The sequence below is a fragment of the Aquarana catesbeiana genome, linkage group LG03 (assembly GCF_042186555.1).
Source record: "Aquarana catesbeiana isolate 2022-GZ linkage group LG03, ASM4218655v1, whole genome shotgun sequence".
Classification (NCBI taxonomy): domain Eukaryota; kingdom Metazoa; phylum Chordata; class Amphibia; order Anura; family Ranidae; genus Aquarana; species Aquarana catesbeiana.
Window position 1 is genome coordinate 85993287 of NC_133326.1, and position 26611 is coordinate 86019897.

A 26611-nucleotide genomic window follows, 5' to 3' on the forward strand; every position below is an offset into this window, starting at 1 on the left:
AACTGCTTTATCCATATACTGATGATCAGTACAACTTCTTAGTGATCTCTCCAATCACCATCTCATAAGAGAGTAAAAGACCCACCAAATGTCTTAGAAAAGGTTTTTATTCATCTCTTCAGCATAAACAATAAGTCAATGTGCTTTTATTATGTCATCACTTAAAAGATTGCTGTATTTGGGATCATATTTCTGTACTATGGTTCTGTGATTCCCAGAATTATTCACCACCAGTTAAAAAAAGAAACTCAGCTTAACAAAATGTACAAAAGAGCAGAAATTGGTAATATACGTGATCCAAATTCCATTGTGTTTTTATTTATATAGGCGCCTTAATGCCGAATTGGAGGCAAAAACAGCTGAGCTTGTTCGCGAGGCTGAAGAAGTGATGGTAAGTACGGTAGACAGGTGCTTATCTCTGGTGACACAAAATCCAAGTGGAATGTCACCCTTCTGTTGTCTATAGTTTATGGTTTGAAATGTGTGAAACACTATTAAGGCCAAATATGTCCACAGAAAAAAAAATGTCTAGGTTGACATATACTATAAGCACGGAGCCTCGTGGTTGAAAATGGAAATCTGAAAACAACTGCTTTTAGCAAACATCAGTTCTCCTTTTGTTTCATTTCTTAGGTGGTAATGAAAGTAAAGGTAATAAACAAATGAAATAGTGATGGCATGTAGAAATCCCAGTAAGGTCCTAAGATTCTCATATCACTTTCTTACTAGAAAGGGTTAAGATTTAAAGGACACTGAGCATACTGTTTGGCCATCCAGAAAATGTTTCATTATAATCTATTTTATTAGAATAGAATGAATATCAATCGCAGACCACACGCCAAGTCCAATCTTTGTTTTGTAGGTCAAAGATTAGAAAATTAGAAAAATTATCTCATGCATTCCAAATAGCATAATACTTCTCAGATTTGAGTATCTCAGAATAATTCTTCCATTTTGTCCATCTGTCAACAGTCAATGTTTGAAATGGTGGTTTGTGTCTTTCTCTTTGCAATTAGCAGTTGCAGTATGCAGCAGTAATCATTGGTGTCAAGCAGGGCTAAAACCAAGTTTTTAGCCTAGGTTCACATTGATGCGATTTGACATGTCAAATTGCATGCCAAATCGGCAGCTATTGCCGGCAAGGGCACCATCCGAATTGGTGCCGCATTTGCCACACCGATTCCCAAAAGTAGTTTCTGCACTACTGTTGGCACCTTTTGGGTGCGATTTCAATTGACATCTATGCAGGAACCCGCACAGATGTCTCTGAAATCGCCCCCCAAAGTCGGACTGACATGCGGGAATAAAATCGCGCAAGTTCAGCTGAACTCGCACGATTTCAATCCCACTGTTAGTGTTAACCTGGGCTTAAAGTGGAATTAAACCCATCGAATTAATGGTTCCCAAAGCAGTTACATTCCAGGCATACTGTGAATGATAATTGTCACAGTTGGTTGGACTCTCAACTGTGAGATGTCAAGCCATCAAATGGCTGATGTCCTAACTGATCGCATGTGCAGGACCATGGAAACTACAGATTAAACAGAGGCTAAGATGGCAGCTTTTTTGGCTGTAAAGGATAGGTTGATTTAATTCTTCTTTAAAGTGATTATAAAGACAGAAGGTTTTTTTTTTTATCTTAAAGTGTAGTTCCACCCACTTTTACAACTCTTCAGCATCCCTCACTAAACTGTGCACTGCAAACGAATTGGATATTTAAAAAATTTTTTTTCTCAGCACCTACTGTATATCTGCTGTATTCATTTTTCACTTCCTCCTCCCTGGCCGTGGCCCATCACATTATTTCCTGTTTGCAATGCCTTCTGGGAAGGGGCGGCAACTTCCTCTGACACTGACGTTGCTGTGGACACCTGACCTGAAACCTATTACACTGCTTGTGCTGCACTGAGCATGTGCGAGATCTGCAAGGATGAGATCCAGGAAAAAATACAGTGTGGCTTCAGATGCCCACACTTAAGATGGCCACGGCCTGCTGCAAGTTTATAAAATAACAAACTACTGCTATAAACTAACAAAACAGACCTTAGTTTACAGACTAACTTTACTAGAATACATTAAGCTTGTGTATTATAGGGGTATTTTTATTTAAAAAGTATAATTTCGGCCGGAACACCACTTTAATGCATTCTATGCATTAGGATAAAAAACCTGTATGCAGCAGCCCCCTAATACTTACCTGAGCCCATCTCTATCCAGCGATGTTGTACGAGAGACTCGGCTGCCCGGGACTCTCCTCCTCATTGGTTAGGACAGCAGCGGAGCCCCATTGGCTCCTGCTGCTGTCAATCAAAGTCAGTGAGCCAATGAGGAGAGAGAGGGGCCAGGGCCTAGCCAGGGCACCATGTCTCAATGGACACAGGGAGCTGTGGCTTGGCTCGAGTGACCTCGTAACAAGCTGCTTGCTGTGGGGGCACTCATCAGTAAGGAGGGGCCAGAAGAACCGAAGAGGGACCCGAGAAGGGGAGGATCTGGGTTGCTCTGTGCAAAACTGCACAGAGCAGGTAAGTATAACATGTTTGGTTTTTAAGAAAAAAAAAAAAGAGACTTTACAATCACTTTAAGTAATTGCTTTTTTTTAGTTTTGGATAGTCTGCAGAATGATTAGAATGACTGTTATGTGTTTCTCAATGCAATAGCTTTCATAGCTCCTGGTGCTGAGAGCAATGCCTTACCCTAAGGCTGCATTCACATAATAGCATTTTGGGAATGTGCGTAAAATCATGCTGCGTGTATGTGGGTTTTAGTGCCACATGCATGGCATAGTACAGCCCATTAATTTTAAATGGGCTGCCCTATGTGCCACAAACATGCAAAGGTAGCTCATTTATCTTTTTGAGCCTTAAGCTATGCAAGTTTTTAACCGTGTGGTTTGCTGCGGTTGTCATGTGTTTTATTTATTTATTTTTTATTAGAAAATCTCACGTCTGTTTTGCCTGCACCATTAACAATGGATGGCACCACAACCGCAGCGCACGTTTTTTAAATGCACTCAAAATCTTTCACAAGACGCTATAGTGTGAATGCAACCCTAGGCTTCCTTCATATGAATTCTTTCTGTAAACCTTACTCTTTCTTCTTTAACGTTAACCCCTTTTTTGCATACCCTTCTTTCCTACTCCAATATTCTCTATGCCAAAAAAAAATTATTCTACACGGAGAGGTCCTAGCACCAAAATATACTGATTGGTGTATTCATTGCTTTGTGTTCCTATTTTTGAGATGTTCCTTTGCTTTCATACCCCACACAGCTTACTTTTCTTATTGATTTATCAAGTCGTGTTACATGGTTATGTCAGTAACTAAACTTAAAGTTGACCTTCAGGCACAGTTCTTTTCAGTATATAAGTATATAAAACCATTTCGTATGCAATGAATACGATAGCAAAGCAAGCTTAAAAGTAGCAGTAACATAATCGCTGAACTGCATGTAGCCTGAGCAGAGCTATGAGTGGATTCTTGGCTCTTCATGTGCCTTGGGTGGGACCTGGATGGCCCTGGTGCCGGCCTAATTCTAACTGACTTGCTTATGATTCTCATCATAATTAATGGGCCTGTATGAGCAGACTGGGCAGTCCACACATTGATAGTCCACAAACTTTAGAAAGCCTTGAAAAAAAACTACTTGGTTGTTAATACAGAACCAGCCACTCTGCTAAAAAAAAAAAAGCAGCAGCCATCAGTCTTTTTAAAGGGGACTCATGCACCAAAGTGCCTTTGGGCTAGATTGGTTCAAATATCTAGAAGCAATGCTAACAAAACATCAAGACTAAAGTGAGTGCTTCTCGCATTTACAGTTTATATGTGTAACCTGGTGTTTAGCTTTGACGTGATCCTGTAAGCACATGGTCACTTGTATACAATTCCATAACTGCAAAGGAAGAGGCAATATACTTGACTATGTGATGACCTGTATATGAAATACTGCATTGCTGCTCCCCAGTCGCTTTATTGCCTCTTTTTTACTGTAACGGTATAGTATACAAGTTTTCCTAGTTGGAGTGGGGCCACTTTAAAGTGAACATGCCTAACCAAGCAATTCTCTTTGCCTGCTCATGAGAGCAAATAGTAGAAGTCCTGTGTAAGTTCCAAGTTGCTTCAACTGGTTACACAAGGTTCAAGATTTACTCCACTCGCCCACAAGATGATGGTGTTCTGCATTGTGGGAGGAAGGAAAGTGAATCAAATGCTATTATACTTTGCTTTCGAACCAAATAGCAAGCGTATAAAGGAAACATACGTTTAAACCTAAAAATTGGGGGTCCATATTATCTAGGCAGTTCCAGAACACGGGAAGTTAAAGTGGAAATTTTAACAGTTTCCTAAAAGAGTTGCATTCGAGGCATGCTGTGAATCATAACTGTCGCAGTTGATTGTGCTTTCAACTGAGCTGTTCAGCCACCAAATGGCTGCTGTAAAAACTGATCACATTTGCAGCACCATGGCAGCTTCCTTTGCTGTAAAGGAGAGGGAGGGTTTAGTTCCTCTTTAAAGCAAATCTAAACCCAAAAGAAAAATTGTAATATATTGCAGCTTACCAATATCTAAATGTGCTAGTGGTATAAGTTTTCTTTTTTAGGCCTATCCTTTATTTTCTCCTTTTGGTTCTACCAGTAAGTCTGTTAATTTTAAACTTTTTTTTAGAGACCAAGCTGTCCAGCAAAAGTTGCAGTTAGTGCAGTGGTGGACATCTGATAAATTATAGAGGGCTTTAAGTGCGGCCCCTGACACTTCCAGAGGGCTACACCAATATCTCTGGGTTTTTGCACCTCAATGCCCCAAAATTTTCGTTGTGCTGCATTGCAATGTACACTAAAGAAGTTGGAATACAATAACCCCAAACATTAGTGTCAGTGGCCACAATAATAGCCTCCAACATTGGTGTCAGTACAATTAACAGTAACACACATTGATGGTCCGTGACAATGAAAGTTAATCCCCTATCCCTCCCCTGCATTGGTGGTCGGTGGCAGTGAAAGTTAAGGTCCACCGCCTCCAAATTGGGAATCGCAACATTGAAAGTTAACCCCCCACAAAAGTGTTAACACCCCCCCCATATTGGTGACCATAGCATTGAGACTGGCGCCCTATAGCCTACGTGCCGCACACAGAGACCATCCGTGTGTTGGGCACCAGGGAGTTAGAGGGTTGAGGCAAGCCATTTAACACTGACAAGGTTGCTTACAATAGTCAGCTTTTTATTTTAATTCATGTAAAACATTTATCCCAAAACTGTTGCTGTAGCTGTGTCAAGTGATTGTAAAGGCTAGTTTAAAAAAAACAAAAACAAACATGTTATACTTACCTCCTCTGTGCAGTTGGTTTTGCACAGAGCAGCCCGGATTCTCCTCTTCTCGGGTCCCTCTTTGCTGCTCCTAGCCCTTTCCTCTTTTGAGTGCCCCCTCAGCCAGCAGCTTGCTACAGGGGGCATCCAAGCCGAGTCAGAGCTTTGTGTATTCCTTCAAACACAGACCCCTGACCTGGCCCTGCCCCCTCTCTCCCCTGATTGGCTGACTGACTTTGATGGACAGCCACGGGAGCCAATGGCGTCGCTGCTCTGTCTCAGCCAATCAGGAGGAGTGCCCTGGATAGCTGAGGGGATCGTGGACACCGCTGGAGAGAGAAGGGGTTCACATAGGTAATTAGGGGGGAGCTGGGGGGGCTGCTACACACAGAAGGTTTTTTGTCCTAATGCATAGAATGCATTAAGATTAAAAAAACCTTCTGCCTTTACAACTCCTTTCAGCTTTAATTTGTTAGTTAAGTCCATCTTAATTGCTAGTGCATATAAAACTACCCTCTCCACAGATTGACAATGCTGCTGTTCTAGGGTTGCTCAGTTGCTCCTCCATAGAGTGGAGCCACCCAGGTTAGGAATGGTGTTGGCCAGATCACCAGGTGAAAGAAAAGTTCTAATGCAACCTCGATATTTCAGGAATGGCAATCTGAAATATATTACATTTTTGTTTTTGAGCCCTACCAGCAAATCAGATTTTAGTTTTCAGTAATTTAGGTAAGTAGAAGATGGTCGGCATGGATTTCTGTGTTTTGCTCTGTATCTTAACTAAGCATGGGTAGTTAACCCTTTTAGTTTATTCTGAACTGCCTTTTGTGAAATCACTGTGCCAGGAGACTGCCATGGTTAGAAGAGCTGGACACTTCTAGCTACAAGGCTAGAAACAATGGATATGATCATGCTTGATAACCAATACCACTGATAAAGGAGATGCTGAGGATATAGATCCAAACACAAACATTGACAAATGGTTTGAGCAAGATCATCTGCCTATAGCGGCATAATTGTACATACACTACTTGCATTTTCTTGGTACTTAACTGCTCTGCATGTCCTAAATGCTCGGCAAACATCTTGTAACAATGGCAAGAAAATGTTCTACAATCTAAGGTGCACCATAAAAGGGAAAGTAAAGGGTTAATATAGTCAGCAAGCAAATGGAAGGCAAGCTAACACTGCAGCTGAAGACAGATTAGGGGGAACCAAGCCACAACAAGGTGAGGGGTTGAATGCATTTACTGGGGAGCTGTAGTGTAAGAGAGACCAACTTGGGTATAACCAGGATAGTGAATGGAGAATGGCTGGGAAAACTTGAGCGAGTCCTGAGGTGTGCTGAGCCTCATACAGATGAGTTAGAATGAAGAGCGTAGTGGAAACTAGAAAAGAAAAGTTAGCTAAACCAGTAGGGCTGAACGAAAAAAACTGACCGCTCAGGATGAGCCGCTGTACTAACTATCCGACGTTAGTACAGCAATCTCCCCTGCTGTTCTATTGTGTTCTAACAGGGAGATGGGCCCCCCACCAGAACACTCCAGTCATTGGCTGAGAGCGCTGATTGGGAGTCGATTGGGTGACCTTTTTCGGCCTTGACTAACAAACTAAGGCCTGCTTCGGACGGTTTCTATTGAACTATCCATTGCCGCCCTACATTCGTCCCATGTGTACTAGGCTTAAAGGGTTTGTAAAGTCAGAAGATTTTTTTTTATCTTAATGCATTCTATGCATTAAGATAAAAAGCCTTCTGTGTGCAGCAGCCCCCCTTATACCTAATACTGGAGCCCCATCTCTGTCCAGCGATGGCCATGAATGTCTCGGCCGTCCGGGACTCTCCCTCCTGATTGGCTGAGACACAGCAGTGGTGCCATTGGCTCCCGCTGCTGTCAATCAAAGTCAGTTAGCCCATCAGGGGAGAGAAGGGTGGGGCCGAACTGCAGCTCTGTGTCTGTATGGACACGCAGAGCTGCAGCTGCTAGCTGTGGGGGCACTCAACAGGAGGGAGGGGCCAGGAGCACAGAAGAGGGACCCAGAAAGAGGAGGATCTGGGCTGTTCTGTGCAAATCTACTGCAACAGGGCAGGTAAGTTTTTAACATGTTTGTTATTTTTATAGAAAAAAAAATGAGACTTTACAATCACTTTAAGTATGCATATCTCGTATCTGATGGGCTGCTGAGAAAGCTAGAAATCACTGTAGGATTACATGTGGTGTCACCACCCCCTCCTCTCCACCACATCAAATCAAAGCCTTGTCTTGTTCATTTAAAAAAATCAAGGTGCTCTATGAATGGAGGTTTTCCGTGTGCAGAGGGTAAGCTACTCCCACAGAACCTGGGGGGGACCAGGTATATCTATTAGGCTCGGTTCACACTAGGGGCGGCACGACTTGCACACGACATCCACGGCGACTTGCAAAACGACTTCTGTATAGAAGTCTATGCAAGTCGCCTCAAGTCGCCCCAAAAGAAGTACAGGAACCTTTTTCTAAGTCGGAGCGACTTGCGTCGCTCCTATTAGGACGGTTCCATTGTACAGAACGGGAGGCGACTTGTCAGGCGACTAGGTCGCCTGACAAGTCGCCCCTGTGTGAACCGGCTCTTACTATTACTATATAGCTATTACTGTAGTAGTGCAGACTACTACATTGATTATCAGTTTTACCAGCTGCCAAGCTAAACCAACGTAAGCATGCAATTCAAATCATTCCAGGAGTTCAGCTTTAAACAAATGCAGAAGAACAGAATACAGTATGTAATAGTTTGTTTCTAGTTCTGAATACTGCAAAAGCAAATGTTAACATGTTTCTTCTTTCAGAGAGAGCAACAGCAGCTGTTATCACAACCAGCACTGACACAGGTTAAACTTTTTGATGAAGATGAAGATGAAAGCTTCAGGTTAGTGTTGTGTTTTTTTTTAATGTATATTAGCAATGTTGCAAATTCCTAATGCAAATTGAAAAGACTCCATGTTTGCTTTGACTTTAAATACTCTAAGCTGAGTCAAACAAAAAACTATTTTGTTCAGAAACCGATATGTCTGCTGGGTGCACTCTGTATAAACTGTATATACAAAGCTTCCTCCGAGGTGAAGATCATGACGTCATCAGTCCACCTCTCTGCCTCAGCCAGTCAGAGGAAACTTTGTACTCATCTATAGAGTACAAAGCTGCCTGTGAATGACTGAGCAGTGTCCAGCCCGACCCAATCTTGCTTCAGGAGCAGGACAGGAAGTCCCCATCCTGATACTGGGACTCAGCGCTGTATACTGGACATAAAATAATAATATAAGTGAACCTCTGCGCTACTAAAATGTTTGCTAAAAATGTGTACTACAAATGTGTACTGTGTGAAGTGCTGCAAAATCTAAGGTGTACACAAATCAACCAATACAGAAAGTCAATAAAGTGATTTCGCGCACAACAGAAAAGTGAAAATTCAAATAATACTATAAATAGTGTTCAAGTGCCAAAAACTCATTGAAATGAAGTATTGTGAACAATGATGAAAATCAAAAAAATAACATCAAAAATAAGAATCGGTGTAGTGGATCAACCGATATTATATATAGTCAGTCAGTAAATAGATCCAATCGTGCTGGGACTGGATATAGATGAATCTGCTCCAAACATAGGGTGGATAATGTAGACAGCAATAGATGACATCTGTATGATAATGTGCTCACAGAGCCCTTACCTCCTAAAGGCATAGGTAAATGCCTTAGTGCTCCAAATGGTGGTAGATGATGGGGACCGATGAGTGCTCGGGTCAGTAGATGTCAATCATCAAGCTAGATCAGGCTCATCTCCGGGTCCAGGTGTACAGTATATAAAAGAAGAAAGGACAGCCTCCAATGGTGTAGTAAAAAAAATCCAGTTTTTAATGATAAAAAACGCTGTACAGGGCATACAGGCAAACAGTACAGCATACAAGAGATTCCCTGAGGAAGTCACGAGGGGTCATGACATAACGCGTAGGACCCACGTTAGCTTACGTAATCGTAAGCTCTTACTCTGACCCGGTTGTTTACATTACGGACCGGAAGTTTTATATCAGGTAGCGGTGGAACGCCGCTGTATGCTGTACTGTTTGCCTGTATGCCCTGTACAGCGGTTTTTATTGACTTACTGTACATAACTGGTGCTATATACAACTATATACAGCTATATTCAACTGTTATTGAACAAAAAAGTTTGTTGGGGCCACCTTGGCCCCAACAAATTACTTAAACCCATAGTAAACCTGTAATTAGGCTTCAGTCTGCAGCAGAGAAAAGATGACTCCAGGATTTCGTCCTTATAAGTAGAGTTTCAAGAAAAAAGAAGCCGAATCTGAAACTGGCGAAGAGAAAGAAAAGGATAAAAGAGCAAAAAAAAAAAAGAGAAATGGTAGTAGATGACCGAGAGAAATATTAATATTATGGATAGAGGATATGTCTAAGGCCCCTTTCACACATGCGAACCATTAGTTTCATTAGATTAGTCACTTTTTTTTTTTAAAGAAAAAAATGGATCAAGTTTTTGCATCAGTTTTTGCATCAGTTTTTACATCCGCCAGCTAGAGTCCTTAACCACTTGAGTACCGGAGACTTTTTTTTCAAGCAAAAACAGACCGTTTTTTTTCTTTTGTTTCTTTTTCATCTGTTCCGCATTTTTTCGGAAGAAAAATAGGGCTTTGATCTGTTCCAAAATACGGATGATGATGGAAGCAGATGTAAACGGATGATCATCCATTTACATAAGTTTTTCCATAGAGATGCATTGATGGTCCGCATGCGTGAAAGGGGACTAAGGGTCATATTTATAAAACCGTGGATCTGACAATCTCCCAATATTCACTGCAGTTGAATATTCCAGGTGCATGTGTTCTAAATGAGATCGGTTCACTAGCAGAGAAAGTTTGTCACCTTCACTACCTAATAAATAGACCCCTAGATGTGAGGTATTTGGATGAAGGGGCAGAAAATATATGGGCTTTAGAACAAATGAAAAAATTCTGTAGGCATGATGCCCTTGTCAAGCATGGTGGAAGAAATGTAGTGGTATGACATTCATTTGGTGCTGGTTAAGGCTGGGGGTATACACAAAGTACAAAAAATAATAAACCTGAAAGGTTACCCCTCTGTCTTACAACATCATGCCTTCTCCATGTGGTCAATGCTTGATTGTGTCCGCATTTATCATGCAGCAGGACAATAATCTGAAACATGTTGATTTTATGCAAAACTGAGTAAAGAAATTGGAAAGTACTTTCTTTGACCAGCACAATCACTAGATCTTAACTGTTTTAAACAGTTTTTACAATTTCATTGTAAAAATCAAAGAAAAATGTCCTACCATCCAATTGCACCCTTAAGCCTAGTACACACAGGCAGTTTTTTTTTTTTTTTCATTCAACCCAGCGGGCTGATAGCTCAGGTCGGAGCCGTGGTACTAACAATCCAATGTTAGTACAGTGATCTCCCCTACTGTTCGATTGTGTTCTGACAGGGGGATGGCCCCCCACGCTAGATCACTTTGGTCAACTGAGAGCGCTGATCAGGAGCCGGTTTGCAGACCTTTTTACGTCATGCCGAATGGCTGGCTTCTGTCAGACCAGCTGCAATACACACGGGCCGAATGTTGGCCAGTTTTTATTGAATCGGCCGATGCCGTCCGACATTCAGACCGTGTGAACGGGGCTTTAAGCATTGCTAAAAAAACCATGGATGAAATTTCCCCTAAATATCTTCTCAAACTGACAGCTAGAATGCCAGAAGCTGAAAATCTAACTGCTGCAAACAGAGGGGGTTGATTTACTAAAACTGGAGAGTGCAAAGTCTGGTGCAACTGTGCATGGTAGCTAATAGGCTACTAATTTCAGCTTGTTCAAGTAAAGAAGTATAGCCAAGCTTTTTTGGCTATGGATCACAGGAGTACAGTTCGGCTGATGTCACAGAGTGGGTCCAGGCTCAGGAAAGATCCTGACCATATGGTTGGGATCCACCCAAATGCCTGGACTGGCAGCTGGCTCAGGCTCTTAGTGGGCCTCTGGGAGCCTGAGCCAGCCACTCCTGCCACCTCCACAGCCCAGTGCTCCAATGAGCGCTGTAGGGGCAGAGCAGAGAGCTGGTGACACAGTCACCAGCCCTCTGCAGGCAGAAGAACGAGAGCTGAGCCAGCGGAGGACAGATCCAGCATCAGACCGATGCTGCATCCACCTAGGTGAGTATAATTTTTTTTTTTAATGAAGCCTGAATTTCTCTTTTAAGCTTTCACAAAAAAGTCTAAACTGATTGGTTACTATAAAGACATGCACAAGATTTTGCACTGTCCAGTTTTAGTAAATCAACCTCAGTGTTTTTGAATGTAAAAAAAAATGCCCTACACTGTCAATGTTTTTTAATTTCATTTTTAATTAAATTAAGAATGTTATACTTACCTGCTCTGTGCAATTGTTTTGTACAGAGCAGCCCTGATCCTCGTATTTTGGGGTCCCCCGCTTGAGCTCCTGGCTCCACCCCCTTGCTGAGTTTATGCGTGCTCGCTCCTGAGCCCTGCTCTGTGTGTCTACAATACGCACAGAGCGGGGCTCGGCCCTTGTTCCCACTCCCTCCTTTCTAGCTCTGAATGACAGCAGCGGGAAACAATGGCTCCTGCTGTTGTATCTGAACCAATGAGGAGCGAAAGACTCAAGCTTAGTGTGTGTATAACATATAAAGCATTTCATTTGTAACCCTATGTTAAATTTATCGAATTTATTGACTGTTTATAACATGAAAAGTTAATATCTGTGGCTAGTGCTTTTTCTGGCTAGCCCAGAGATTTGGATGGGCGCAAAGTGTGTTGTGTTTGTTTTTTATTATATATATTTCATTTTTAGAAATTGTTATACAGTAATACCTTGGATTACGAACACAATTCGTTCCAGAAGAATGCTTGTAATCCAAAGCACTCATATATTAAAGCGAGTTTCCCCATAGGAAATAATTGAAACTCAGATAATCCGTTCCACAGCCATTGCTTGTCTATGCAGTACGGCATGTGGCCAGAGGTGTCGGGGGGCGCCAGAGACGAGCATCTCCGACTGTCTCAAAGTCCGACCGTCAAGAACGCGTTGACGTACAACACGTAAGACAGGACTAGAAAAAGGAAGTAAAATAGCCAGTAGCCAATAGCTTCCGTCTCGTACTTGCTTCAGAGCATGTTTCGTTTTTGGTATGTTGGAACAGCATACAGACAAGCGGTTTTCCCGATAGGAATTGGTTCCGTCGGAAATATTTAGAACATTTTCTCTTTCTAGGTCCGTCAGAGTTTTCGATGGAAAAAGTCCGATGAGGCATACACACGATCGGAATATACGTTGAAAAGCTCCTGTCGGACTTTTTCTTACAGACATTCTGCTCCTGTGTACGCGGCATAAGTGCTGACTTCTTCTTTTCTGGTCATACTTCCCCACTGTATAAACCTGCATACATTAGCTAGAATTATCTTAATAATTTTGAAGAGCATAATCAATTTTAAACCTCTTTTTATAAGAGAAGTATGGCTTTTTTTTTTTTTAAGTCATACTTACCTAGCTAGATGCAGCATTGGTCTCGCACTAGCTCTAACACTGAGAACCAAGCAATCAAACACCGCTGATCGCTCAGTTCTCACAGCCCCCTGATCAGAGAGCTGGTGACTGTCAGTCACCTGCTTTCTGCTCTGCCCCCCTTGCTCACTGGAGCGCTGGGCTGTGGTGGCTGAGCCAGGTGCCGGTCCAGGCATGTGGGCAGATCCCAACTTCATTGTCGTGATCTTGCCCAAGCCTGGACTGGCACTGTGATGTCAGCCGACAGTGGGCTTCAGCCTGCTGTCAGCTGAAAACGGTCAGAGGAGTGTAAAACCAACTGCACTCCTGTGATCTATAGGATAAGTACAGCCAAAAAAGCTTTGGCTGTACTTCTTCTTTAAGCAATGCTCGCAATTCAGTTTTTTTTTTTGTTTTTAGTCCATTTTTGATCCTCCTTTTTAAAAGCGATAGAAGATGTATCTATCGACGATTAAAAAGCAAACAATATATTTTACCCACTCCCCTTTGACTTTTCACATGAAAACTGTAGCTGCAGATTTTGATATTTCACAAAATGTTCTAATCAAGAGTACCACATTTTATGATGATCAGACTATTGTTACTCCATTTTCAGATATACATGCTGTGTAGGTCAACAACGTTGGGACTTTAGCTTTGATATAGCATTATTTAAGGGAAACCTGTGCTGAGAGAAATATGTAGGCTTCTCAAAATGCTAATTGTCTGAGTCTGACTTTAAAGCGGAGTTCCACACAAAAATGGAACTTCCGCTTTTCGGAACCCTCCCCCCCTCCGGTGTCACATTTGGCACCTTTCAGGGGGGAGGGGGGTGCAGATACCTGTCTAAGACAGGTATTTGCACCCACTTCCGGCATAGACTCCCATGGGAGTCTACACCAATTCCCGTCCCCACCGCGCTGTCTGCTGGGAACACACAGCTCCCAGGAGAGAGCGGGGACCACTTGGGATGCGCAGCGTGACTCGCGCATGCGCAGTAGGGAACCGGGAAGTGAAGCCGCAATGCTTCACTTCCTGATTCCCTCACCTAGGATGGCGGCGGCAGCTGCCGAGAACCGAGCGGGTTCTCGGCGTCCCCTGCCGACATTGCTGGACCCTGGAACAGGTAAGTGGCCACGTATTAAAAGTCAGCAGCTGCAGTATTTGTAGCTGCTGGCTTTTAATATTTTTTTTTTTGGCGGTGTGGGTGGACCCCCGCTTTAAGTAGATGTAAACTCAATCACTAAACTCTTTTATGTAAACAGCCTGTTTACATTGCTCAAAAGCTCAAGCTTAAGCTGGCCATACATTATACAATTTTCTTATTCAATTTCCCTTAGATTTACCTTCAACTATATAGTGCAAGGGCCTACCTGATAGAATACAAATAGATTGTATGGCTGAATTTACATCACATTCACACCAAACTCTTGCAGGACCCTTTCTTTGGTCCACACCAGAATGGTATCGCTTGGGTGTTCACACCCATGCGATCTGATTTCTGTCCCAATTGACAGTTCGCACCCGATCTGGGGGTGTCATTAACTTTGTATTGACACTCCCAGCGGTTCGCATAGGGCAAGGTGAACTACAGGTGGGAGCCATGCGATGCAGGAGCCCGTACTGGATTTGCTGGGTTCCCGCATTGCTGCAGTGTGAACCAAGCCTTAAATGTTTCTTTTTAAAACGATTGTGTATATAAATTTACCACAAATCCATTATAATGAAAGTTATATGCCATCCTTGTCTCTATATCTTTTTTTTTTTTTTTTTTCTTTCCTTTTTTTAATTTTTTTTTTTTAATATCTGTTAGGCATCTGTTGTCCCCTGAAGTACCAACTTTAACCCTTCCACGGAATATGGTATGAAAATGGTTCTTATGTGTGCATAAAATTGTAGGTTTGATTTATAAAAATTTGAACCCTTCTTTTTTTTTTTTTTTTTTTTTAATGCAAGGTTTTTCAAATGTGATTTTATACTTGAGTGACATTTTGTTTAGATTTCTTAGAAACTAGAAAAATCTGTGACCTTGGAGAAGGAAATGGATTGACATGTTTTATGGAGTTTGTATGTTCTTCTGAGATGCATGGGTTTCCTCTGGGTGATACAATTTCCTCTCACGTTCCAGAAACATACTGGTGGGTTAATGTGCTTCCATCTAGATTAGATGTGCTTTCCTGTATAATTGTAATAAGGACATTAAAATCCATATTCAGGGCAAAGCAACAAATTCACTTAAGTGATTCTTCTGCTGCCTATGCTCCTCTTTCTCTCCCTCACCACTACTTTTGCCTGCAGGAAATAAGAGAAAAGCCCGGTATAAACTATAAGGTTTGCTCTGGTTGGAACTTACACAGGCTGGGAATTCTTTCTCTGTTCCAACATGACAGCTTCTCGGGAACCCAGTATGGCATAAGCTACTTTCTCTTCATACTTGGTATTTCTCCATTCTCTTGGTGGTCGAATGAAGCAGCTGGATGTATGGGATTGGGAAGCATTTAAGTGATATACAAAATAGGCAGATAACCATAACCTCACGTCCTGAAGAAGCCGGGTTTCTGGTGAAACGTGTTGAAGTTATGCAGGCGTGTGCGCTGGACGTTACTAGCCACGCCTTTACCACTTCTGCCTACCCGGGAAGCTGAAGCCAGACTTTTGAGACACTGCGGCGAGTGTACACACACATAGAATGGAGTGCAGTAATTTCGCGCAACGTCATGCAGGGACTCTCTACTGACATCTCATAGAGCGGCATACCCGGACCCATTGAAGATTGTTCAACTATCAGGTTTGGAACACACATGCTATATGCAGTACTATAGAGTCACCAAGAACGGTTTCCTGCACAAAGATTGAGCAGTCTGCTCACGGAGCATGGAGGTGGCTTAGGACTGGTATAGACTGAGCTTTCACTGTCTGTTTTGTGAGCCATCTACTCTGTCTATTCCCTCCGCTCCCTGCAAATAGGTGCCATGCTTACTGCTTTAGGTCTGCTTTCTGCTGTTCATTACCTGCTGCCATCTACCCGCTTGTCTCCTCCTGCAAATTTGCTTCATGTCCATCCAATGACACAGTGACTACATGTCCACTCATGACATGTCTACTTGGAAACTAGTCTGGCCCATCTGTTTGCGGTGTGATGTCAGTACCGCTGACTGGTGAACAGTCTATTCCGCAATATATTTACTCTGCTCTTTTTTCATTTACCAATGGACTGTTAGATCAGTCACATGATTTATGTTCTGTTCCCATACTCTCAGTACCTCTATCTACCCGGGGACTCTACGCATTGATGCTGCAGCGGTAACAGATGATCACCCGACCCATACTAACTTGGATATACAGTGGATATAAAAAGTCTACACACACCTGTTAAAATGTCAGGTTTCTGTGATGTAAAAAATGAGACAGAGATAATTTCCGAACTTTTTCCACCTTCAATGTGACCTATAAACTGTACAACTCAGTTGAAAAACAAACTGAAATCTTTTAGGTGGAGGGAAGTAAAAATAAAAAAATAAAATAATATGGTTGCATAAGTGTGCACACCCTTAAACTAATACTTTTTCGAAGCACCTTTTGATTTTATTACAGCACTCAGTCTTTTTGGGTAAAAGTCTATCAGCATGGTACATCTTGACTTTGCAAAGAAGGGTGAGCAAATATTGCCAAAACACTCCAAATCTGTCAGATTGCGGGGGCGTCTCCTGTGCACAGCCCTCTCAGATTAGGATGTTTGCTTTGGGTCGTTGTCATGCTGAAAGATGAAGTTCCTCTTCATGTTTCGCTTTCTAGCAGAAGCCTGAAGGTTTTGTGCCAATATTGACTGATATTTGGAACTGTTCATAATTCCCTCTACCTTGACTAAGGCCCCTGTACCAGCTGAAGAAAAATAACCCCAAAGCATGATGCTGCCACCACACCATGCTTCACTGTGGGTATGGTATTCTTTTGGTGACGTGCAGTGTTGTTTTTGTGCCAAACATATCTTTTGGAATTATGGCCAAAAAGTTCAACCTTGGTTTCATCAGACCATAACACATTTTCCCACATGCTTTTGGGAGACTTCAGTTGTGTTTTTGCAAAATTTAGCCGGGCTTGGCTGTTTTTCTTCGTAAGAAAAGGCTTCCATCTTGCCACTCTTCCCCATAGTCCAGACATATGAAGAATACAGGAGATTGTTGTCACATGTACCACACAGCCAGTAATTGCCAGCTATTCCTGCAGCTCCTTTAATGTTGCTGTAGGCCTCTTGGCAGCCTCCCTGACCAGTTTTCTTCTCGTCTTTTTTGGAGGGACATCCAGTTCTTGGTAATGTCACTGTTGTGCCGTATTTTCTCCACTTGATGATGGCTGTCTTCACTGTGTTCCATGGTATATCTTTTTTTTTTTTTTTTTTTTCCTTTTTTTTTTTATAATTTTTTTTGTAGACCTACACCATCAATCAGAAATCGCCTAAACCATAGGCATATAACTTTAGCATAGTTACTTTCACAATGTCGTGCAAAATATCAAACTTTTATAACCTTCAATACTTATTATACGCAGTTCATATTTACTCCACATAGTCAAAAAAAAGAAGGTGCTACCAATACCTCCACTCACTCCAGTCTTTTCATCAATTTTGGAGGGACATCCAGTTCTTGGTAATGTCACTGTTGTGCCATATTTTCTCTACTTGATGATTCATTGTGTTCCATGGGATATCTAATGCCTTGAAAAAATTTTTGTACCCTTCCGACTGATACCTTTTAACAATGAGATCCCTGGTGGGAAAAGTTCTGAAATGATTTGTCTTTGTCTCATTTTGTTACATCACAGAAACCTGATGTTTTAACAGGGGTTTGTAGACTTTTTATGTCCACTGTGTGTGTATATATATATGTGTGTGTGTATGTATATATATATATATGTGTGTGTGTATGTATATATATATATATATATATATATATATATATATATATATATATATATATATATATATATATATATATATATATATATATATATATATATATTCCTTTCCGAGTCACCCCTTTTCTCCGCCCCTACCCACCTCCCAGTACCATACCTTTTGGACAATATAGAACCAAGTATCATTTTGAGGTGCTAAGTGATTTGTATAGAATTTGGTAATGATATCAAGAAAAGCAGTAAAATAGATCCCCTGCAGCCAGCAACAATAGATCCCCCTAACAGCAATGGACCAACCACAACAAAATTTCCCCGCCAGCAACAATAGACTCCCAGCAGCATCAACAGATCTCCGCACAGCCAGCATTATTAGTCTGTCTGCCATCCACAATAGACCCCTCCCCCAACAGTAGATCTCTTTCAGCAACAACGGACCCCCCCAGCAACAATAGGTTCCCCACCAGCAACAATAGACCTCCCCAGCAACAATAGACCTCCCCAGCAACAATAGACCCCCCTTGCAAAAATAGATCCTCAGCAGTGAGCATTAATACCCTGCAGCACACCCCAGCACCCCCTGCCATTACATACTGACTGCATCAGTACACACAGTTTCCTTTATAGGCTAAATTAGTTACTGTGTTTAGCTATATTAGGAACGTTTGAGTTGTGTACATGTGTGGCATCCGGCGCACCTTCTTTGGTTTACATAGACAACGTTGTCTTTTTTATTGGTGATGGTGGGTGGTTCCTGTTTTCATATTTTACTATTTTGATATACTTGTTGTATCTAATACAGTTTGATATATTTTTTATAGATTGTTTTGGCATTTATTATTTTTTTGTTACCATACCCCAGTGGCTCACAGTTCTGGTCCTTAAGGCAGCTCTGTCTGCCTATTTTTGTATATGCATTGTTTTTGGCCATAGAGCCCCACTTTATTTAGGTGAGTAGGTAGGTTACTAGAGGTTGTGTTTTGGAACCTCGAGATTTGTAGGCTCCCTTTTTTGTTTGTTTTCTCCTGAACATTAAACTGAACCTGCTTTTTCCCTACATGGGCATCATGGAAATGGTATAGATAGGCAACTCCCTAAATTAATATTTATCAGTGGGTCCAAATTAATATTAACTAATAAAGGAACAGACACAAAAAGATACACTCTGCATTTTAAAATTACTGTTCTGTTGATTCGGCGCATTTTTTTTTTTTTTTTTTTTATAAACATGCTTACGTAGGTATAACGTTAATATTACAATTGTAGACTGTAAATAGGCCGGCTAGTGTTTTTATCATGGTTTTAGAATTAGGGTAGGTGGCATTAGAGTTAGCATGATGCCTAGGTCGTTGGCTGCAGTGGACAAAGCATACAAAATGAAGTACATGTATATACAGAATTTAAACATTCATTCACAATGGGTTAGGCTCTTTCATGGATGGGGAGTGATGTGGATGATCTCCCTGCACTGCAAAGGACAGTAAAATATGTTAAAATGCATAGAAAATGAGGATATTGTTAAGTTTTTGTGGGGTGGTGTCAGAAGTGACTGAAATTGACCACTAGAAAACCACAATATTCTTATTGAAGTTAAACTTTTATTGTGCTTATTTTTGTATGTGCTAGTAATGTGATATTTAGTTAAATCCATGCAAAACATTTCAAACTTAATTTAAAATTTTCTTGTGAAATCCCTGTAGGTAAAATCATATAAAGGCAGGGGAACCGCTGATGAAATTACATTTTTTATTTTTCTAAGTGGAAGGAAATTAAACCAACTTCTGCTAGGAACAACCATAATTCTTACATGTGTCTTAGAATTCTAATACCTGGATAATATTTTTTTTTGTCAATTTAGCACGTTAGAAAGAACAAAAGTGTGGTTTGTGCAGAGGTTTGGCACCACATTATTTTTATAATTGCTTTTTTTTTTGCTGTTCACTATAGAATGCCCTCAATTACTGATGAAAATTTAACCCATAAAAATTGTGGATTAAAATTTACAGGGACGTGTTATGTTAAAGTGGAACTAAACCCATCAATGTTAACCGTTTCCCAAAACTGTACATTCAACGCATGCCAATGAAGATAACTTTCAGCGCTGCTTGTGCTCTCAACCAAGCTGTCAAGCCATCAAATGGCCGTTGTCATAACTGATCACGTTTGCAGCACCATGGCAGTTGCAGATCAAACAGGCTAAGATGGCAGCTTCCTTGGCTGTAAAGGATAAGTTGGTTTAGTTCCCCTTTAAATATTCACTAAACAAAATCCACAAATTAGGACAGTTAGTCAACTTAGGGTAAAGTGGGCAAAATGGAACTGTAAAATCCTTCGTTTAAAGTGGTTGTAAACACCATTCATGAAATCTGACCTGGTCAGATATAGCTGTAGTGTTTACTTATCTCTCTCCAAAGCTCTAAGTGCCGTGTCTTTCTGCTGCTCTGTTCCTCTGTTATCAGCATTATACGTATGACAAGTTCTCCAACACAGGAGATAAAAGCAGCTGTAAATTTGTGTGGGGGGGGGGTAATAGTTAAGATAGTTGAGCAGAGAGCTTGTCTATTCACAGTACAGCTCTTCAAGTTTCTTCCTTTTCCTATGTGGAGGGGGTGGTGTCTCTTTCCTCCAATCAGGTGTCACACACCATGTATGCCCAGACTCCCCACCCACTTCTGAAGCAGGAAGAAAGATTTGTAACATGATCTGCACTTTCTAAAGAATGTAGAAAGCTGAAGACAACAGATATACATTTAAAACTTATGTAGGGAGATTTGTTTCATTCTGTGTATCATCTGAGGCTGTTCACTTCACTGGGTATATGTGAGGGTTTACATCTACTTTAAAGCACTACAAAGTACAGAATGCCTTCCTAAAGCGGTAGTAAACCGCTGCAAAAAAAAAAAAAAAAACTCATTAAAAAACCCCTGCAAGACAATGGCATAATGTGCTAATATGCATCGCGTACAAGCACATTATTAAATACTTGCCTTAGAACGAAGCCACCGCAGCGGCACCCAGTCACTGCTGAGGGGGCTGACATGTTCCCCTGGTGTTTTTTCCAGGTTCGCGGGCTCCGGCTCTGAGAGTGACCAGAGCTGGGATGACATCACTCCCGAGCCCTCGGTTCCGGCATGATATGCCAGAACTTCAGAGCGCATGCGCCGCGGACGTCAGCAGCTGCATGCAGGGTGAAAATCTCCTAAATGGTGCACGTTTAGGAGATATTCATTTTACCTACAGGTGAGCCTTATTATAGGCTTACCTGTAGGTAAAAAAATAACAAAGTGAGGTATACAAAATATTCTAGCATAGATCTAAAACACAAGAGATTTATACCCTATTTTAGAACAGTGGGCAAAGCTATGCCAAATAATTCTTTGTCCCTGTGGCTCAGGCCCACTCATACCACAGAGTTGTGCAGCACAACACGTGTTTTTTTTAAACAGACTATTTCAAATAAATGCACTGCAAATATAGGGCAAGCTGCATTTTATTGCAGCACAGGGCACCAAACGTTGTGCTGTTCTGCTTTAATGTAGCATACTGTAAAAGATCAGCAAAAAAAAAAACTTTGCTTACAACTCTCTGGTCATTGAGATACATAATAATAATAATAATAATAATAATAATAATATATTAGTGTTATTGTTATTATTATTATTACGAGCTTGGACGGAGGAGACAAGGGAGCTTAAAGCGTTTAACAAAAAAAAAAAAAAAAGATCCTGTTCCCTTACAGCATGTTATACAGAACAGTGCTTGTGCTGTGTCATTTGGAACCTCCTATCATCTGAAATACCTGGCTGACCCTGTCTAGCTATGCCCTTCCCTCTGCAAACATACCACGATAATCATGGCTGCTGGGCCCCTCATACCGTTGTCTATTTGCGTGATTTCGTCATCCACTGCCTGCTCTTCTGTGTCTGTCTCCTGTGTCTGTCTCCTATGTCCTTCTCCCCCCTCCTCCTCCCTCCCCTCTCTGCTTCTACAATGGGCTCTCCCCTCCTCCTCCCTGCTCGTACAATGTGCCCCCTCCCCTCCGCTCCTGCTGCTCTAACTGCTCTCATATCTTCTATTACATCATCCCATCCTCTCTACACCAATATCAGAAGTTTTCCTGTGCCTGTGTTCAGTAAAAATACTGCACGATTCTACCTGTATGAGCTCCGCTCCCGGTGCTCAGCTGATTGTAGCTGGCTTGGCGCTCTGTGTCTCCTCTCTCTATTTCCTCCCCGGCTGACGTCAGCGGGAGGGCTCGGCCCCGCCCACTGAAGCTATGAGCCGGAGACAGAATAGGGGAGAGGAATCAGCTGATTGCCTGGAGCAGAGCTAATACAGGTAGAATCGTGCAGTTTTATTATAGAGCACATAGAGAAAACTTCTGATAATGGTGCAGAGAAGATGGGATGATGTAAAAGAAGTGGGTTAACAACCACTTTAAGAGCAGGAGGTCTTGAGAGCAGTGGAGAGTACAGTTTGGCTATTTGGAGACAAGATTGGTGATGTAGCTTGAGGCAGAATTGTGAATGGCTTTGTATGTTAGTATTTTGAATACTTGCATATTAGGTCAGTTTGGACCCACTTTGATTCAACACAGCATTGTATGAGGAAACTAAGACTTTGAAGAGCAGCAGACATCTGTGAGGACACAGGGTGGCTTGCATGGTCAATGTAATTGCACATTGTAAAATGTGGTAATTATGACTTTCTGCGTAATGTAACTTCTTAATTTTACAGAATGACAGTAAACCAAATCCAAAATCGACAAAGTCATCAGCTCGGAGCAGGCCATTTTCTGCAAACAATGGGAAAAAACAAATGCCTAGGTAAGAAAAAAATAAATAAAAAAATTAAAATATATCTATTTATTTTATAGTAGGTAAAATAAGTATTGAACACGTCGCCATTTTTCTAGGTAAATATATTTCTAAAGGTGCTATTGACATGAAATTTTCACCACGTGTCCGTAACAACATATCACGAAAGGGAGGTGTAAAAGGGCATGGAAAGACAAGACACCAGCTGAAATCTATCAGTAATTAGAAAGCAATGCTGCCCCTTTCCAGGGCAAGTTAATATCAGCTGGTTCAGTTTCAACTGATGGCTTAAAAAAAGGTGTCACACAAAGCATAGCAAAGAGCTCTCTCAAGACCTTTGCAACCTTATTGTTGCAAAACATACTGATGGCATTGGTTACAGAAGGATTTCTAAACTTCTGTTAGGGCCATAATCTGGACGTGAAAAGAACATAATTTCAAAGACACTTGATAAACATCTGCTGCCATCTACCAGGATGATGAAGATGAAACATCTTCATCATCCTGGAAATTTCAGCAAGACAATGATCCCAAACACAAAGCCAAGGAAACTCTCCATTGGTTTCAGAGAAAGAAAGAAAATAAAGCTGCTAGAATGGCCTAGCCAATCACCTGACTTGAATCCAATAGAAAATCTATGGAAAGAACTAAACATTAGAGTACATAGAAGGGGCCCATGGATCCTTAAAGATTTGAAGACTGTGTGGAAGAATGGGCCAAAATCACACCTGAGCAATACATGCGACTAGTTTCTCCATACAGGAGGCGTCTTGAAGATGTCATTACCAACAAAAGATTTTGTACGAAGTATTAAATAAATCTCAGTTAGCTTTTTCAATACTTTGTCCCTGTGTCATTCCTTTTTATTACACATAACTTAATTTCTGAACAAATTTGTTTTGTTTTTTTTGTATGTATGGACTGCATGGGTTGTTAGTGACGTGGTTAAAATTTCATGTCAATAGCACCTTTAGAAATGTATTTACCTAGAAAAATGGTGACGTGTTCAATACTTATTTTACCTGCTGTGTGTGTGTATATATAAATATACTGTATATCCTAATTTATTTGTGACACCTCTAATCTGCAACTGTGTTTTTGCTCCTCCTTATCACGGTCATGTGCATTATAATGAAGGGCATCTTTCTGTTTTTTTCTCAAGACCTCGATCGAAAACTACCAACACACAAGCTGTCTGTGACGTTGCAATCCCCACAGATATCGCAGATTTCTCCCTTACAAAAACCATTAGCAAGATTGAATCTAAGCAGGAGGAGGGAGAGCTGCCAGAAAACACCGAAGATGTCATTCCAGGAATAAGTGATGAAATTGGTGCAGGTATGTGGCTTTCCGTTTTAACACTGGAGAAGAAAAGATAGATATATATATGTGTGTAATATATATATATATTTTTTTAAATATTCCTTCCAGTTTAGCTTCCTCCATTTATATGTATGTGATGTCTCTAATCCTCTAATATTCCCTCATGAACTCATCAAATAAGGCTATAGAAAGTGAAGGACCTTTATGCACCTGCAAAATATTTTTTTTTCACTTCACTTGCAGTGTTTTCACTCTCTCCATCTCCTGAAAAATCCTTCTTACTTACTTACCTGCCATTAATTATCTTTGGCAACTAAAATTGCAGATGGAGCCTAAAGAACCGCTAGAGGTGCTGTTTTGCAGTGTGACAGTTTGTTGTCTGACCTAACACCAAATGCCGGGACTTGTTTTGCATCAACATCCAATTCATACTACTTAAAGTGATTGTAAAGGCAGAAGGTTTTTTTATCTTTATGCATTCTATGCATAAAGATAAAAAGCCTTCTGTGTACAACAGCCACCCTAATACTTACCTGAGCCCCATCTCTATCCAGTGTTGTGCACCAATGCCTCGGCCATCCAGGACTTTCCCTCCTGATTGACTGAGACACAGCAGCGGTGCCATTGGCTCCCACTACTGTCAGTCAAAGTCAGTTAGCCAATCAGGAGGGGGGGGGGGCAGGGCCAAACCGTGGTTCTGTGTCTGAATGGACACATGGAGCTGTGGCTCAGATGCTACCATAGCAAGCTGCTTGCTGTGGGGGCACTCAACAGGAGGGAGGGGCCTGGAGCGCTGAAGAGGCACCTGAGAAGAGGAGAATTTGTGCTGCTCTGTGCAGTTAAGTGTAACATGTTTGTTTGTTTTTTTTTTAAAGGAAAAAAAAAAAAAGTCTTTAGTATCACTTTAAAGAAAACCTGGCAGAGGCTGTCATTGCTGACTTCTTCTGAAAATACACGTTGCCTACTTATCATACTTGACCTTCTTGCTTTAGTATTTTATAGGAAGCATTTTTCACTGAGTGCCCAAAAATTTAGGAAAAATTATTTCTTGAGCCATGTGAAACTGAGGAGACACCTTAAGATGGTAAGGTCCGGGATAGTAGTGTTCTCCTAAATATTTGAATAAAGCTTTCTAATAGAGAAGGCCTAAATCTCACTCACCCTTTGAATGTGGTTATAGCCGTTTTTAAGAGGCAGAATTTAGTGGCCAAAGGGTCCCAATGGCTCCAAAGAGGGTTTAAGAGTCCTGACAACCCCCTTTTAACCACTTGTCTACTGGGCACTTTTACCCCCTTCCTGTCCAAGCCAATTTTCAGCGCTGTCGCACTATGAATGACAATTGCGCGATCATGCAGCACTGTATCCATATGACATTTTTATCATTTTTTTTCACACAGAGCTTTCTTTTGGTGGTATTTAGTCAACAATGGGGTTTTTATTTTTTGCTAAATATACAAAAAAGACCAACATTTTCGAGGAAAAAAAATCCTTCTTAGTTTCTGTTTATAAAATTTTGCAAACAGGTCATTTTTCTCCTCCACTGATGGGCACTGATAGGCTGCACTGATGGGGCGGTACTTATAGGCAGCACTAAAGGGTACTGATAAGGCAGCACTGATGAAGAGGCACTGATAGGCGGCACTGTTTAGCATGTATTGGCAGCACTGATTTGCGCCACAGCCGGTGCACGGGGGGAGCATTTACGAGAGGACGATACCTTCGCAGAACTGCCTGACTGCGGTAATTTTGCTATAGCGCGGCCGGCAAGTGGTTAAAGATTACATGACCAAAAAGTAGATCTGAGCCGATGACTAATGTGAGACTCTCTTGACGAAGATGTTAAAATGTAGCTTTAGTCTAGTCTAGGTAGGCTGACTTTACCTCACAGACCCCCCACCCTATAAGTCCTTGGTTCCCTTTCACATCACAGTCCCCCCTTTACATAAGTGTCCTCAATCCCCCCTTCAAAGCACAGCTCATACCCCTCTGCCTCCCATTTTTATATCCACATCCTCTCTCCCCTCTTCAAATCACAGCCCCTCCCCCTTACAGCAGTGTCCTCGGTTTTCCCCCTCACATCACAGCTCAAACCCCACCCCCTTTACATCACAGCTCCCCCCCCCCCCACCCCCCTTAATTCATTGTCTTTAGTCTCTTCTTTACCTCATGGTACAGTAGGTCTGAACAGAGGGTAGGGACTGCCCAACTTCCCATGTTAAGAAGCAGGTAAGTGGTTGCTGGGACTTCCCCAAGTTCTAGCAAATAATCACCCTCCTGTTAACTTAATAAGTTGGGCAGCCCCCCCCCCTGTACAGACCTGCTGAACCTCCCAACTCTCTGCCTTGCTGTGAGGTTGACAGTGGTGGCGGGGCAGGCAGAGGGGTACACGCAGGAGAAGACAACCAGACTATTAAGTTGCGTGGCTGCAGTCTGGACAGGACTGTCACTTAGTCCACCATTTAAGTGATGCACTGTATAGTGGAAATGCATTTTTAAAAACCTCATCACCTCTGTCAAATAGCCCCAAATGTATGTGAAAAGTGTATTTTAACAACTCCTTTCTTTGTTAACCCATGTGAGCAAGGAGACTATCTCTCCTGCTCAACCATCAAGTTCAAGAATTACAAAGGATATTTAAACATCTTTCTAAACATGCTGTTTGAAAGTAATTGCAAATCTTCAGGTGAATGTGTTTAACTACAAG

General features: G+C 41.6%; 1 protein-coding gene across 4 annotated transcripts in view; it reads left to right on the forward strand.

Annotated features, from left to right (window-relative positions):
* The window catches only part of TEX9 (testis expressed 9), a 126211-nt gene that overhangs the window by 9707 nt on the left and 89893 nt on the right, over positions 1-26611 (forward strand). For all 4 annotated transcript variants that reach the window (XM_073618776.1, XM_073618778.1, XM_073618777.1 and 1 more), the window contains exons 3-7: positions 328-391; positions 8124-8203; positions 14670-14718; positions 22505-22593; positions 23747-23922. In XM_073618776.1, the coding sequence (XP_073474877.1) occupies positions 328-391; positions 8124-8203; positions 14670-14718; positions 22505-22593; positions 23747-23922 (458 nt within the window). The remainder of the gene's footprint in view (positions 1-327; positions 392-8123; positions 8204-14669; positions 14719-22504; positions 22594-23746; positions 23923-26611) is intronic.